The 16,009-nt window shown below is 52.5% G+C and overlaps 1 protein-coding gene across 1 annotated transcript in view; it reads right to left on the reverse strand.

Annotated features, from left to right (window-relative positions):
* Positions 1-16,009, reverse strand: part of Bmp1 (bone morphogenetic protein 1) — a 36,589-nt gene that overhangs the window by 3,859 nt on the left and 16,721 nt on the right. Inside the window, exons 10-19 of the mRNA XM_013034414.1 lie at positions 13,141-13,243; positions 11,530-11,646; positions 11,155-11,300; positions 10,814-11,009; positions 9,834-9,959; positions 8,602-8,762; positions 8,033-8,213; positions 4,145-4,270; positions 1,436-1,563; positions 861-1,074 (exon numbers count right to left, since the gene is read on the reverse strand). Of these exons, the coding sequence (XP_012889868.1) occupies positions 861-1,074; positions 1,436-1,563; positions 4,145-4,270; positions 8,033-8,213; positions 8,602-8,762; positions 9,834-9,959; positions 10,814-11,009; positions 11,155-11,300; positions 11,530-11,646; positions 13,141-13,243 (1,498 nt within the window). The remainder of the gene's footprint in view (positions 1-860; positions 1,075-1,435; positions 1,564-4,144; positions 4,271-8,032; positions 8,214-8,601; positions 8,763-9,833; positions 9,960-10,813; positions 11,010-11,154; positions 11,301-11,529; positions 11,647-13,140; positions 13,244-16,009) is intronic.

The raw sequence follows: 16,009 nt of genomic DNA on the forward strand, positions 1-16,009 counted from the left end.
AAGGGGGAGGAGGAGAAGCTTGGTGCTATCAGTTCTGAGGAAATCTGACAGTTAACTCCAGACCCATCAAAAGACTGCAAAGCTGGCAAACGATACTTTGGGTCTGTATTCAGGCCTCTGAGGACTGGATCCCTGCCTCTCTGTAGTCACATGGTCTTCACTTAACTTCTGTTGTCACACTTCTTGCTCTGGCCAAATTAAGTGACTCCCTGTCACCTGGATATACCCTGAGCTAAGCGGGAGCCTGGCTTCCACCTGCTCTCACCCAGCCTTTCTTCTCCTATTGTGTTTTATCCATGCGTGCCTTATCCTGGGGTCAGCAGGGGTGATGGCCTTTGTTCTATTCATTCTAGGCACCTCTCAGTCTTTGGAGTGGGAATTGCTGGGGAAGTGGTGGGTGAATACACAGATGAATATGGAAAGAGCCCCTCCGGGCCTGGGATTGCCTCTGCTAGCTCCATTTTGGTGACTTACACTTAGAATGCAGCCTCTTACATATTCTGTGCTAATAAATACCTGTAGAATAAATGAGCCAGTGCATCTGGGGGGTGAGAGGATGGGTGGGACAATACAATGCCAAACATACAACCAATGGGGAGACTGGGGGGATTCCCTCCCAATTCCTGGCCTGTCTCCCCTGCATTGCTGTTTTCAGACTTATGTCACCCTTCCCCATGACTGTCCCTTCCCTGGCCTTCAGTGCTCACTCTGCTCCTTTGGATGGAGCCCACTGTCTTGCTTCCCAGGGCCACAGGGATGTCTGTCCCCTGTTTATGAACCCTTTCTAAACTCAGAGATGAGGATCAGTGGTGCCTCTACAGCAAGTAGCAGCAACAGCGCGAGAGCGATGCACGCCTCACCTGTGGAATGGGATGCCTGGAAGCCCTTCCTCTGGACCGAGTTGTCTGAGTAGAAGCGCAGGAACATGCGGTTGCCTGTGGCCAGGACAGGCTCGGGCTTCTTGCTGCCACAGAAGCGGCCAAGGACCGGTGCCTTGGTGTCACGCCCATCGAACACCTCCAGGTGATCGTAAGCACACTCAGGCTGAGACTCGATGTCCATCTCCATGAAGGTCTGGAGGGACCAGGGAGGAGGACAGATCAGAGGTTACATCAAGGGGACCTGAGGTGGGGATGGGGTGCAAACCTAGTCTTGGTAGGCCCCAACTCATACACACCCATGAAAGTAGTCATTCCTGGGGCCATGATGGTGAGGGAGGGCCTGAGAATAGGCAATGGCAGATGTTTACTAGAAAAGGGGTCCTATGTCTAGGGGCCTTGTCCTCACAGGGGTCGTAGATCCACGGGCTCAGCTAGACCACCTGGTCTGGAGCCAGCATCTCTGACCCATGCAGGGCTTTGATGAGACAGAAGCAGCCCTCCCCGCCTCCCCCGGTATGGAGGAACAGGGTGCCCAAACAGCTTGGGCATTTTACCAGTTTGACCCGATGCCCAGGGGTGCTGGAGATAGCCCATGTGCACTCCTTCTTGCTGGGATATTTGTCAGGCCAGTTGGGGCTGGTGATGGTACCGCTGGTGGATGTCACCTTGTGGTCACAGCCAGCTGTGGGGGACATGAATGCTGGATGGGGACCAACAGGGACTCCATGCTTCAGTGAGGGCCTTTCCTTCCAGCCGTTTTCTTTTCTCTACCCCACTTCTACAATGGACTGAGGGCCAACATCATTTCTTCTTCCTTTCATCCTCTATGCCTGGGGAGAGCCTCGCTGATTGGTTCTTACAGAAGCCCTGGGTGAGGGTCCAGGCAGCAGCTGTGGGTAAGGCTCTTGCGCCTTTGTAGTCATGTGGCCACATCACTTCTGCCTAGAAACCTTCATACTGCCAATGTCTCCCTCCCCGACTCCCCCAGCAATAGAGCCTGAGAAACTGTGAATCCTGAAGCTGCCATCCACGGGGCTCCTTAGCTACAACCATAGGAGACTTCGCCACCTGACTCAGTCCTCCCCAGCCCTGCTCCTGCCGCGGTCTGACAGGCAGCTGGCCCACCCAGAGCAGCCTATGTCCCTTGACCTCAGCTCTGCTGTCCAGATCTCCCTTCCTCCTTTGCCTCACCCGCGTCGTGGCTACCTCCCATCTGTCCAGCATACTCAGGTGCCATCTTTCCACTTTCGAGAGACCTCTATGTTCTTTCTGGACCAGTATAAATGCTTCATAGGGGATTTGGTCCAGGACCACACCCGCTGCCCCCACCCCCAGCTTCCAAAACCCACACATGCTCAAATCTTTTATATGGAATGGCACAGTATTTGCACAGAAGCTACATCAACCTCCCTTGAAATTCAAATCATCTCTGGATTATTTATATGCAATCCTAATGGCCAATAAATAGCACTGTTTAGGGAAAACAACCAGGAGAAAAGTCTGGACATGCTCAGTAGAGAGGCAACCATCATAGGCCTAACTGTATTTTCAATCTGAGGTTGGCTAAATTCAGATATGGAGCCCACAGACCTGGAAGGCTGACATCTTCCTCCCATAGCCGATTTGGCTGACTACCACTGCAGCTGGACTACATGGCTGGTCACCATATTTCTCACTGACTGTTTCTTTGGCCTGCTTGCCCTTTATGCTCTCCTTCCACTTAGAAATCCATCTGTGGGACAGGTACAGTGGTGCATGCCTATAATCCCGGCTACTTGAGAGACAGAAATCAGAAGGACAGCAATTCAAGGTCAGCCAGAGAAAAAAACTTGAAACACCCCCCATTTCAACCAACAAGGTGGTGTTTGCCTGTCACCCAAGCTCCTCATAAGATATAAGCAGGAGGATCACAGTCTAATGCCAGCCCCAGACAAAAACTTGAAAGTCTATCCTAAAAATAAGTAAAGCCAAGAAGGAGTAAGGGTATGGCTCAAGCTATAGAAGAGCTGCCTAACAACAGCGAAGTCCTAAGTTCAAACTCCAATATAAGAAAGAGAGAAAGAGAGAGAAAGAAAGAAAGAGAGAGAGAGAGAGGAAGGAAGGAAGGAAGGAAGGAAGGAAGGAAGGAAGGAAGGAAGGAAGGAAGGAAGGAAGGAAGGAAGGAAGGAAGGAAACATTTGTGATGTTAAACTTGCTGGGACCACCAACCACTAATTTGCTTTTTACAAGGTCCATGTCGTAGCTTCTTAGCAACTGTCCAAACTGTCAGCCCTCTCCTTAAACTCTAGTCTCAACTATATGCCTGTAGTCCTAGCTATCTGAAAGTAACTAGGAGGATCACAGCTCAAGGCCAAGTCAGGCAAAGAGTTAGTAAGACTCAGTCTCAACCAATAAGCTGGGAGTCATGGTGTATGGTTGTTGGCCCAGCTACATAGAAATCAGAAATAGGAGAATTGTAGTCAAAAACTGGCCCAAGCAAAAGTACAAGACCACATTTCAAAAACAAACAACAAACCTAAAGGAAAAGGGTTTGGGGTGTTGTTCAAGTGGTAGAATGGCTGCCTAGTAAGCAAAAGGCCCTGAGCTCAATCGCCAGTACTGTAAAAGAGAAACAGAAAGAGTAAAACTGAGGGTTGTTGTTGTGTTGTGTGTGTGTGTGTGTGTGTGTGTGTGTGCGTGTGCGCACATGCCAATAGTGGGGCTTGAACCTGGCCTGGGCACTGTCCCTTAGCTTTTTCACTCAAGACTGATGCTCTACGACTTAAGCCATAGCTCTATTTCTGGCTTTTTGCTGGTTCATTGAAGATAAAAAAAAAAAAAAAGTCCCAGGGACTTTCCTGCCCAGGCTAGCTTCAAACCAGGATCCTCAGATCTCAAGTCTCCTGAGTAGGATTACAGAATTCCAGGCATGAGTCACTGGCCCTGGGCACTGGGCAGAGGTTCTGACAAGCACTAACCACCAACAGAGCCTAGAGAGAGCCTCAGGGCAGCTGTGAGCTCCTCTCTTTCGTGGACAAGTGGGGACCACCAGCGTGTGTGGCCTGGACACTGCTTGAAGAGGAAGGGACCCTGCTCACCAGGTGGGAGATGACATGAATGACCTCGGAGGTCACTCACTCATGGGTAAATGGAGGCCAACAGAGATGGCACTGCCGACCTTCCATTCCCCAGCACCAAGCTCTCCACATGTGGATGCCCAGGCAGGGCGTGGGGAAGTCCTGGCGATCCCCCCCCCCAAGCCCCAGCCTCCAGGTAGCCCTTACCTTCCTTGCAGTCATGTTTGTTGTCATGGAGGACGAAGCCGCTGCGACACTGGCACTCATAGCTGCCAAATGTGTTGACGCAGTCTTGCTGGCAGCCCCCGTTGTCCTTGGAGCACTCGTCCTTATCTAAGGAAGCAAACAAGGGTGGTGGGTCCGTGAGGGCTGGAGCCTGATCAAGGGAGGTCTGGCCGAGGTCTGTGGGGGGAAGAAGATGGCCCAGTGGGGCATCCTCCCGCTGGGAGGGACGGCGCAAGGCCCGCACCAGCCAACAGGACTTGTGGAAGTGGAGGTCAGGGCCGTGGCCGGGGTGGGGGAGGGGGGGAGGGAGGGCAGGCGGGCGCTGCTGTGGGGAGAGGAGGCAGGAATGATGGAAGGGGATTTGAAGGACCAGAACTGGCCAGCCTAGGGGACTTCTACCATTACCTGCTTACTGGACAGATGGACAAGTGGAAAAACAGACACACGGACAAGCAGACTGCAAGAGAAAGGAGCAGGACGCAGGGGTCCCTCTTTTACTTCACAACAGGAAATGTCACAGACACCATCAAAACGGGAAGGGGGAAGGGAAGGGTCCCCTGTCATCTGAGGTAGACAGGGGGAGAGGAGAGCACCAGTTCTGTCCAGCCAGAGGAGGCGGCCGGAATGGCAGAGAGGAGGCAGGGGTGGGTGGGCTCCGAAGCCCCCAGCCCACTCGGTCCGAGGTGAGCTTCCTGAGTAACGAAGGGTCTGGAGGCCTGCAGGCCTCACTGGGGGGTCCGGTTTCTTTTCTGCACACGGAATTTGACCTGGTGGGGACGTCCCCGAGGGGGCTGCAGAGTTGGCCTCTTTTCTGAAACGAGAGAGAGAGAAGGAGAAAAGGGACCCAGGGGTGGGGTGGGGGGGTGGAAGGCAGGGAGGGACCAGGGAAGGACAGCCATGAAAATCAGACCCAGGGCCTTGGGTCAGGCGGGCAGGGTGGGGGAGTGGGAAGGCAGCGGACACACACATGCAGGATGGCCATGTCCACGCAGCCAGGTCATGGAGGGCTGGGTTAGCAGGGGGAGGAGGCACAGCCACAGGGGTGAGACAGGGCTGTGGCCAGGGAAGGGCTGCAGGGTCGGCTCGCTTTGAGGGGTGCACACTGGGAAGGAAGAGAGACCAGGAGCTGTCAGCTGAAGGGCGCCATGTGTGAAGAGGGCCTCTCATCCTGGTGGCTGCACGTGGAGGGTTAGATCTGGACACACAACTCACACATACACAGCCAGACACTGGCTCCCAGGAGGCCCCAAGCCTGATGTACTGCTGTCTAAACATGGTGATCTGTGTCCATACCACACAAACATACAATATACCACGTGGGTGCAGATGAAAACCCACGGAGGCCACACACAAATCTATGTTGCCATACATGTGGGAGACATGTACAGGTAGAAACACACAAGCAGGCACTCACAAGACACCTGGGAACTCAGACAGGGATACAGATACACGTATGTGCACAGCTCAGGCTCACAGGCAGCCCACTCATACCCAGAGTACCTTACACACACACACACGTGCACTGATACAGATGCATATGGTCACAGGTGTATGTAGAGCACAGCCACACAGTCTCAGGTCTATCTGTGATGTGATTATTTGGGGGACAGTGTGCTTGGCTTAGAGGCAGACTTTCAGAGAGGGTGGACACCCAAGATTTGGGGTGCTAGTTAGCATTCAGTGGGTCAGGTGGGTCTGTGACAAGGGGCTCTGTTCCTGGCATCCTCAGGAGAGGAGCCCGAGGGTGGAGAATCAGCCCCCAGAAGGGCCAGCTTTTCCTGCCCAGGCCCAGGTGGTCCATGGGAAGACAAGGAATCAGTGGAATGCCCATGTCTCTTTCCAAAAGCTCCTGCGGAAGGGCTCTGGGAGGCTGCCTTTGCACTAGCTTGCGGCACGTGGAGGTTAGGGGGCCCTACAACCCGTGCAGAGGTTCCCTGAGGACATCACTGGGGTCTCTGCTCAGAGCTGTCTGCCTTCCTCATATTTGTACCCCACACACAGGGAACACATAGGGCTAAGCTAAATGCTCACCAGATGAATGAGTGGATGGATAAGGGAATGGTTGAAGGAATGAGTGAGCGTCAGGCCTGAGGGCAGCTGCCCTGGCATCCGGGCGGGGGCTCTGGCAGCTGTGGAAGTGGGCCACCCTTTGATACCAGTGAAACGCACTGCAGAAGGAGCAGGGGCAGGGGAGGGGGTGCGGGCCCCCCAAATGAGATGGCACTCACCCTACAGTGCCCAAATGCCCTGGAGGTGCTGGGGTCAGACTGAAGGTCTTCAGGCTCTTGCTTCTTCTTGGCTTAGGGTCTCTTCGATGGGTGTCCCAAAAGTCCACATAGCCCCCCACTTGGGGGTCCAGAGTCAGATGCCCCAGGCCCTGAGGCTGCACCTTGATGCCCATCGGTGCGGGTCCTCTGCAGGTTTCTTTTGCAATGGAGCAGAGTGTGTGTGTGTGTGTGTGTGTGTGTGTGTGTGTGTGTGTGTGTGTGCGCGTGCGTGTGTCTTGTGCAGGGTTGAGTAGAAAGGGCAGAGTCATACGGGAGTCGGAGGGGGGAGACAAGGCAGTAACTCCAGACAGATGTGAGTGTTGCCCCATCCCCTCTAAGACTGGAGTAACAGAAAGGCAGAAGAGACGAGAGTAAGCAGGTAATGGTTGCCCTGGGGGAGCACCCGCCTGAGCAGGTGTCTCCTCCCCTCACCCCAGCCCTCCAGGGAGCACCTGCCAGGATTTCTAGGTGGGCCAGGGAAGGAAGGGATTGTGTTATAGGGGAGGATCTCAGCAAGCAGTGGCCAGAGCCTGGGGGTGGGCAGAAGCTCAATTGAGCACTTGAAGCAGAGCAGGGGCTGGCATTGCCAAGCAAGGAACTAGTACAGAGGGGCAGGTGCATGGCACCAGGGTGGGCAGGCAGGGGTGGGTGCAGGAGCCTGCTCAAGCGGGGGAGAAGGGAGGTGGTATGAATGCGGCCGTGGGCTTCCTGCTTCCTGCCTGCTTACGCCTGCCCCCCCCCAGGAGTGGTCAGGATGGGTCCCTGGGCCATTCCACCACAAAGCACCTGCTTCCACCAGCCCACCAGCTTCCTGCTCTCTCCATGCTCCACTGCAGGAGCTCTTGCCCTTCCTTGCCTGGGTCTGGGCCCTTTTGCCTCTGGAGGCCTCCAGTTGCCTCAGAGCCTAGGTAAGCCAAAGACCTCCAGATTCCTACAGCAGGGGAAAGATCTCCTGGGACCCCAGAGGTCTGGCTCCAACAGGCTAGAAAGTGGGGCTTGGATGATCAATTAGACCACCCGGACAGGGGCCTTAAAGGGCCAGATGAGGCCAAAAGACTACAGCCCAAGTGTCACGTGGGGCGGGTCTCAGTTGATATAAGCCAAAAGGATTCAAATCCTACACCCAATGGGAGGCTGGTATAGGAGGGGAGGCGACGTCTCCTTTCAGAAGGCCCGGTATGAACCCATTTGGCTTGTACAGGGTCTGATTAGAAGTCCGGTTACTGCCAGATAATCTGTCTTACACAGTCCAAGGCAAACACCCTCTTCTTCTCCATCCACCCCTTGTTCTCAGCCAAACTGAACTCGCTGTTCCAGGGCTTGCCCTCTCTAGGGCCTTGGCGTGCAGGCTCCTGGTACCCGGAACACACTCTGCCTTCACTGCGGATGCGTACGTTCTACCCTTCCCCACGCTCAGACCCACTGGGGCCCACGGGACTCAGAAAATGGGATCTGGATAGCCAGGGGCTGGCCTGCTGGTGGAGACAGCAGTGGACAGGGCAGGCACCATGAGAGCTGGGGAATACAGGGAGGGGCAGGGGGTGTGGGAAGAGAGGAGTCCCATCCTCTGAGGGAGGCAGGGAGCTGGGAAGTCTGGGGTTACCTGAGAAGAAGTGGGCCTTGAAGCCCTTTTTGGATACGGTGTTGTCGGATTTGAACTCCACACGCATGTTGTTGTACTGGGAGGTGATGACCTCTGGCTTCTCGGAGCCACAAAACTTGCCATGCAGCTTGGAATCCGCTGTGAGTCCACTGCGCACCTCCACGAAGTCGTACTTGCATACCTGCAGAAGAGGCCAGCCCTGGCTGCCTCCTCCAAGAAGCCTCTCCCGACTACACCCACCCCCTGAAACTTCTAGTCTGAAGATCCTTTAGCCATCAGTTAGCTGCTGCTCTTCCTCTTCTCTCCCTCCTTCCACCATCAGATATTCCGGGACAAACACAAGGCCTCAAGCCCTTCCTCACTCCCCAGGCAGTTGACTCAGGGTCTGACGCTCTTCAAGGCTCTCCCAGACCTTCTAAGCCTCTCTGCATTGGGAGCAGTCAAGTCTCCTTCTCCGTGTGCTCAGAGCCTTTCTGCCTGAGCCTTTTCCAGATGTTAGAAGGCAGTTACTGAGCCAAGCCCTGGCACCCCACACCGTCCAGCCCAGCTTAGTCTCCAGGGGTACTTACATCATTGCCCTCTGTCTCGAAGAAGTCGAACTGCAGGGAGATGCGGTACTGGGTGGGTGCCACCAATTGCCAGATGCAGTTTTTGTTAGGAGGGTATTCCTTGGGCCAGCCCGGGCTGGTGATGGAGCCATTGAGCTTGGTGAGGAACCCACCGCAGGCAGCTGGGGGAAGGGGGGACGGGCAACAAAGGAAGTAACATCATCTGCCAGGAGTTGGTGTTTTACAGAGGGGCCTGAGGCCTGAGGCAGACGCAGTCAGGAGGCATGGGTCTGTGGGTCCTATAGCCCAGAGGCTTTGGACACATAGAAGGAGGTGAGGTGGGAGGAGGTGAGCCTCGAGGAGGGAGGAAAGGAGCAGAAGAGCGGCACGTGTGGCTTTTTTTTTTTTTGTCAGATGTGGGGCTTGAACTTTGGGCCTGGGTGCTGTCCCTGAGCTCTTCAGCTGAAGGCTAGCGCTCTACCACTTGAGCCACAGTGTACTTCCAGTTTTCTGGTGGTTTACTGGAGATAAGAGTCTCAAGGACTTTCCAGCTCGGGGCTGGCTTTGAACAGTGATCCTCAGATCTCAGCCTCCTGCGGAGCTAGGATTACAGGCGTGAGCCACCGGTGCCCGGCATGTGTGGCTATTTCTACATCAGTGCTAGAGAATAGACAGACTAGGGAACTGCCGAGGAGAGGAGGGCAGGGAGGGATTCTGGGAAAGCGGAGTGGCTGAGTAATCCAGGGAGGTGCACAGAGGGGCTGCTCATGGACCAGACAAGATCAACTCATGCTGGAGCTATTAGCTAGAATGCTGTAACCAGAACCTGAGGAATATGAATGGAGAGAGGCTGAGACTCAGTGTCCATCCAGGAACACTGTAGATGGTGACCCTCTGGAGGGCGGTGACATCAATTACCAACTCAAGAGAGACATGAACAGAAGCGTGAAACTAGAGCTAGGCACCAGTGGCTCATGCCTGTAATCCTGGCTACTCAGGAGGCTAAGATCTAAGGATCAAGGTTTGGAGTCAGCCTGGGCAGGAAAGTCCATGAGACTGAACTCCTATTAGCAACCAAAGGAAAAACAAAAGCGGCAAGTGGAGCTCAAGTAGTAGAGCATCAACCTTGTGTGAAGAAGCTAAGGGACAGCACTCAGGCCCTCAGTTCAAGCACTAGGAAATCCCTCAGCTTGTTCAAGAAGCTGGCAGTCCAAGGGCACAGGGAAGGGGTCCCAAGGGTCTGGGACACTTACCCTCACAGCGGCGCTTGTCTGGGGCCAGCTCGTACCCAGGGTCACAACTGCACTTGTAGCTGCCCAAGGTGTTCAGGCACCGCTGCTCACAGCCCCCGCGGTTGGGCCGAGAGCACTCATCCACCTCTGCCGGGAAGGAAAAGGGGTCAGGCTAGGCCAGGCTCTTCCTTCTGCCCTCTCCTCAGGGGTCAAGCCCAGGGGCGACTGCCCAAACCTATTCCAGGGCCGAGTCAGCTGAAAGTCACATTTGTCTGCTCTAGTCAAAGTAATCTGACCCACAATGGCTGCTTAAAACCCTGAAAGGAGATCTCACAGGGTCTTCCTTCTAAGCACACAGGCTGGCTGGCAGCTACCCCCACTTCCTGCTGCTTCTTAAAAAACAGTTATCTATTTGTCTTGTCTCAGTACTGAGTATTGACCCTTGGGTTTTTGCTCAAGGCTAGCACTCTACCACTTCTACTTCTGGCCTTTTGGTGGTTAATTGGAAAAAAAAAAGAAGCCCTTGGAAGCCGGCCTTGAAACAAAAACCCCAAAACCCAACCCCCCAAAAAACCAAGAATAAAAGGGGGAACAAACGGCAACCGGCCTTCCCGGGGCCCCGTGTGCTAATCCCTGTTGCTGAAGCACTATCCTCTCATTTCTCTTCAGTCTCTCCATGAAGCCTGCACTGGGGACAGCTACTGTGCCCACTGCACACACCAGAAACTGAGGCTTGGGGTGGGGGTGGGGAACACCTGATCCAGGCCATACTGATTAAAAACGTCACACGCCCTTGCTTCTTCCCTGATCATCGCTGGCCTCTGCTCCTCATGGGGTTGCCCTTTTCTCCCCACATTGCCCTCAGCTCCTGCAGAGCAGGGTCCTGATATCTTTCCTGGTATTTGCACCTGTCATGGGGTCTCCAGGTTGAATGAGTGACTGACGAAGGAATGAAGGAGATAGGCTGGCCACAGAAGGGGATGGGGATGAAGAGGAGGCACCTTTGAAAAAGTTGACTGCAAAGCCAGCTTTGTTAATGGATCCATCAGAGACGAACTTGAGCCAGAGGCGGCTCGATGTACTTTTGATGTCATCGGGCTTCTCATAGCCACAGTAGCGGCCGATGAGGTTGCTGCTCTCACTGTGTCCGTCTCGGACTTCCAGGTAGTCGTAGGCACAGCTGTCATGGCGCTCGATCTAGGGGTCAGAGGCTCTATCAGTGGAGGAGTTCTGGCCACCAAGGCCCCAGTTCTCTGGAGCCTGCAGAAAGGGGAGGGGGCGGGGGCTGTCCCAGAGAACACCCAGGGGCATTTAAGAGTCAGATCACAGCGTCTCTGACTACCTCAAAGGACTGGAACGTGAGGCCCACGTGGAAGCCCTCAGACACCTGGATCCGCCAGATACAGACTTTGCTGGGCCGGTAGTCGTCTGGGTAATTGGGTGACTGGATATGGCCGTTATCCTTTTTCACGTCACCCCCACAGATGGCTTTGGGGGCATAGGGTGAGGTGGGAAAGGTGGTCGGTCAGCAAGTTCTGCCCTGCCTGGGTGCCCCCTGTCCACTCCAGTCCTTCCCACATTCCTCCACTCCCTAGCACCCACCCGAAAATCCCATCCATCCCTCTGCTTCTTTCCTGGAGGACCCACAGCTGTGCCCCTCCAAGGCCAGCTCTGAGTGGTGCTAGGATGCTCAGGGACCCCTCCCCCTCCTCAGTACCTTCATAGACAGCAAAGAAACCTTTTCCAACCCAATTGCTGCTGCTGCGGAATTCAACCCAGAGGCGGCTGTCGGTGGAGACGATGGGCTCAGGGAGTTTACCCCCACAGAATCGGCCTGCAGACATTGTGAACAGAAGAGCCCTGAGCTTCCATGACATCCTCAGAAGCCCTTGCTTTCTAGGGGTCCAGGGCTCTGGTTTGCAGCTGCCCTGTATCCCTACACTACACAGCGGCCAGTTGGCTTCCAGCTTTGTTTTGAAGAGTCGGAGAGACCGCTTGGGGGATAGGACACACTTTTGTTCATGAAAGGAAAGGTGGATCCTCAGAACATCTGAGGATGTTTACCTTTTTAAAGAGCATATTTCCAGCCTGGACATGAAAATGCATACCTATAATCCTAGCACTTAGGAGGCTGATATAGGAGGATCATGACTTTGAGGATAACCTGAGCCTCAAAAAGCATATTGCCATCATTACTGACCTTTCTCCTTATTTGGTACCCATGCTAAGAAATAGCCATAAAGAAACAGCTTTTCCTGCATGTTAAAACAGGCTATCACTGGGTCACCTTTATTGATCCAAAATCAGGGCAAGTCCTGGGACACCACATAAACCCCAGGATCGCAGAACTGGGTTAGAAATAAAGTCAACCTAAGGGGTGAGGCTGGCCATCTGGGGAATTCTTTGCAGTCAAAAATTGACCGTGGATGATTTGTGTGTTCCTAGTAAGATTGTGTATTTCTCAACTTCTGGGAGGGACAGAGGATACTGGCCTAAGAATGTTAGTTATGGGGGGGAGGAGAGGGACTCCAAAGAGACCTAACACGGCTGCAGAGGAAGTGTTGTAATGATACTGCTGTGGGTGACTAATGAGCACTCTTTGGGAATGAGAAACTAGGGGAGAAAGAGAGAGGGTGTGAGAGTGGTGTCAGGCCACTTCCCGCCCAGCCAGGCTTCCTGCTGAGGCCGAGGGCCAGTCCTGAGCCTCTTAGGACTATGTCCAGATGGGAGACGGAATCACACGGCTCCTCAGGCTTCACGCAGATGGCCTGTGGCAATGTCAGACTCACTCTGCTCTAATTCTATGTTGGATAAAGTGCCTTCTGTGTCACATGGTAGGTTTTTGCACACATTGCAAGAGACAAAGTATCCTGTGCAAACAAGCTCAGGCATCGCTTTATACATGACCTTCGAAGTGAGTTAACAGCCTACCCGATGGATTAATAAAAAATCACTTAGACCCAGACTGTACAGTGGATGCCCTAAAGCTGAACTTGCAGATGGAGAAAACAGTCTCTGGACTGGGCCAGTGAGGGGGGAGAGCCTAGAGCAATGGGATGTGCAGAATGGCCTGCACACTGTCAGCTCTTACGACTCCATCACCTGCAGAGTGACAACCTGCTCTGAGAGAGGCCCAGAAGCCAGCACTGAGGACCCTGATGTCAGGGGTGAGACTTGCACAAAGGCATGCTGCTAGTGTTGGAACTAGCCCAAACTAACTCCACCAGGACTCCTGGGCCCCACAGCTGTATGTCCCACAGAATATCCCCTGGATGAAGAGCATGACACAAGCTATTCTAAAAGGAGGCAGGAGACCGGTGTCCCTTACCTCGGAGGGGCGCCTTCCGCCAGAAGCCATCACGCACCTCCACATAGTCATACCAACACAGGCGGCTGCGGTACAGGTCCATGGACGTGAAGTTCAGAATGATCTGGGAAAAGCCAGAGGAGGAAGAAGGTTACTGGGCTCCCCAGTCTATGCCTACGACAGCCCTTCCCTGGCCAGCACCAGCCACGTGACCACTGCCAGCCTTACTCCAGGCAGGTCGCCATGGGGGTGAGGGCTAACTATTCTCTACCTCAGTCAGCACTGTTCCCAAGACGGCCCCTGCTAAGAATGCATTGCTCTACCATTGTTCCCACCACAACATATACAGAAGACAAGAGCCAATGTAAACCACAGTGTTGTGTGTGTGTGTGTGTGTGTGTGTTCTTAGGCCTGGGTGCTGTCCCTTGGCCTTTTCACTCAAGGCTAGTGCTCTACTATTTGAGCCTCTGCTTCACTTCTGGCTATTTTGCTGGTTCACTGGAGGTAAGAGTCTCACTAACTTGCATGCCCCAGGATTGGTGTCAAACTGTGATCCTCAGATTTCAGCCTCCTGAGAGGCTAGGATTATAGACAAGTGTTGAGAATGAGGGGGGGTAAGACATATATGAAAGATGACGTAGTTAAAACACTTAAGCCCTGCATTTTTATGCTGAGACCGGAGCAACCTCAGCCAGTTTGTGTACAAGATTGGGGGAAGAGCCTTGGACCTTAACACAGGGCTCCCTGAAGACTGTACTGGTTGCAAGGCTGGCTCAGTGACTACCTCAGTGAGTACCACGGCTTTGCAGCCAGGGGGCGCCCTGTGCAGGTGCCAGGGACCTGAGTGAACCCCAGACTGCTGTTCCTACCAGCAGGGGCTTTAGGTAAATAGTGGCTTTGAGCTGTGAGGTATGGGTGCTTCCATTCTGAGCCCGGGGGCTTTCCAGCTGGGACAGGCCAGAGCTCATGGACAGCTAAACCTCCTAGCTATGCCTCCCAAATAGATGTGGTTACTGAAGCATATCACCAGGTAACTTGTTGTCTAGGCTGGCCTTGAGCTGTGATTCTCCTTGTTTCCAGAGCAGCCAGCTGTGATTACAAATGTATGCACCTGGCCTGTAACAATTCTCACTGAGGCCTTCAGTGCACTTAGCTACAACACCCCTTCTGCCACTTCCTTCGCTCCTTACCTAGCTTAGTTTATAGCCCCTCCCTTTTCTTTTCTTTCCTAGATATGTACGTTTAAATATATTTACATTTAGAAACATCTTAATAATTGTGGTACTCTACAATATCACTGAATGAGATCACATTTTTGAAAAATCCTATATTGATCTTTTTATTAACCATAATCACGGAAAGTTATTATTTCTAGCATTTTCTCTTTTTCTCTCTCCTTCCTCCCTCCCTCCCACCCTCTGCTTCCTTCCGGAGATTGAATTCAGAGTCTCCCCTTGAACCATGCCTGCAGTACTTTTGCTTTTTTACATTGTTTCTTATGCTAAGGTCTCATATTTTTACCACGTATGGCCTTGGACCTGATCCTCCTGCCTCTGCCTCCTCTTTTGCTCTTGACCTTGTCCCCAGTCATAGCAACCAAAGCAGAGCTTTTATGTTGCAAAGCTGATCACATCTCTTCTCGGTTCCAAATCCTTTAATAAGTGTAAATCAGAGTAAAATCCAAAGTCCTCAACACGAAGGACCATTTCTCATCTGGTCCCATAATGTGATGATCTCTGGCCCCATCTTCTACCACTCTCCTCCTAGCCTACTTGACTCCAGCCACATTGGCCTTGCCCTTCCTCAAACACTAAACCTCCCTCAGAGCCCTTGTACTTGGTGCCTGGAAGATCTTCCCAGCTACCAGTGATGTATAACTTTCCATCCTGCTGGCTTCTGTTCTAATTAGATGACATGAAAGAGGCCCTCCCAACTATCCCATGTGACCCAGGAATCCCTTTCCCCTTCCAACCCTTTCTTTAAAACTTACCACTATCTGACTTACTTTGCCGCTTATTAACTGTAGCCTCTGAAATGCAATCCTAGACAGGCAAGAATTTCATTTGTTTAACTTATGACGGACTCTTTAGCACATGGCACATAATTGGTACACAATAACCGTTTCTCGAGTGGAATTCTCGAGTGAGTAATTGACCTTATACATAGGTTTCCTAAGTGTTTAAAGACTGGAGTGGAAAGATGGTTTAGAACATAAGTTAAAAAAAAACTTTGAAAAAGCTTAAATCAGCCACCTATTGATAAAGACTTGCATGGATGACTGAAAAATTAAAGGGAGAGAAAGCAAGAGGCTAGATACTAAGCATCCATGAAAATGAACATGGTAACTAGATGAAAGCTGACCTGGAAAGATGATAAGCTGTAGAAAACCACAGGTGTGTACGTAAAGTCCTTTTGGTTTTGTGTGTGTGTGTGAGAGAGAGACTACATATGTATATGCACACACATGCACACAAGTCTAGAAGGGTACAATTGTGTTCTGAACATCTAGTCATTTTTGATGTGTGGGATGTGGAGGAAGATGCGAGGGCTGGAACTCAGGACGCAGGGCCTCACATTTGCATGGCTTGCTTGCTCAGGTAATGCTCTATCATTTGAGCCACACCTCCAGCTGGCTTTATGCTGGTTACTTTGGACATGGAGTGTTACGGATTTTTGTACCTATGCTGGCTTCGAACCTCCATCCTCCAGCTCTCCGTTTCCCTAACTAGATAGATTACAAGGCATAAGACACCAGTGCCTAGCTAGAGGAAGATTTTTTTTTACTTATGCATTTTTAGACTTCAAATTTTTTATGACATGCACATGTTATTTTTATACCTAAGAAATGACAAAAAAATCTTTTAAAGAGATGCTGGATAAAAGAAGGAAT

The sequence above is a fragment of the Dipodomys ordii genome, unplaced genomic scaffold (assembly GCF_000151885.1).
Source record: "Dipodomys ordii isolate 6190 unplaced genomic scaffold, Dord_2.0 Scaffold189, whole genome shotgun sequence".
Classification (NCBI taxonomy): Eukaryota; Metazoa; Chordata; class Mammalia; order Rodentia; family Heteromyidae; genus Dipodomys; species Dipodomys ordii.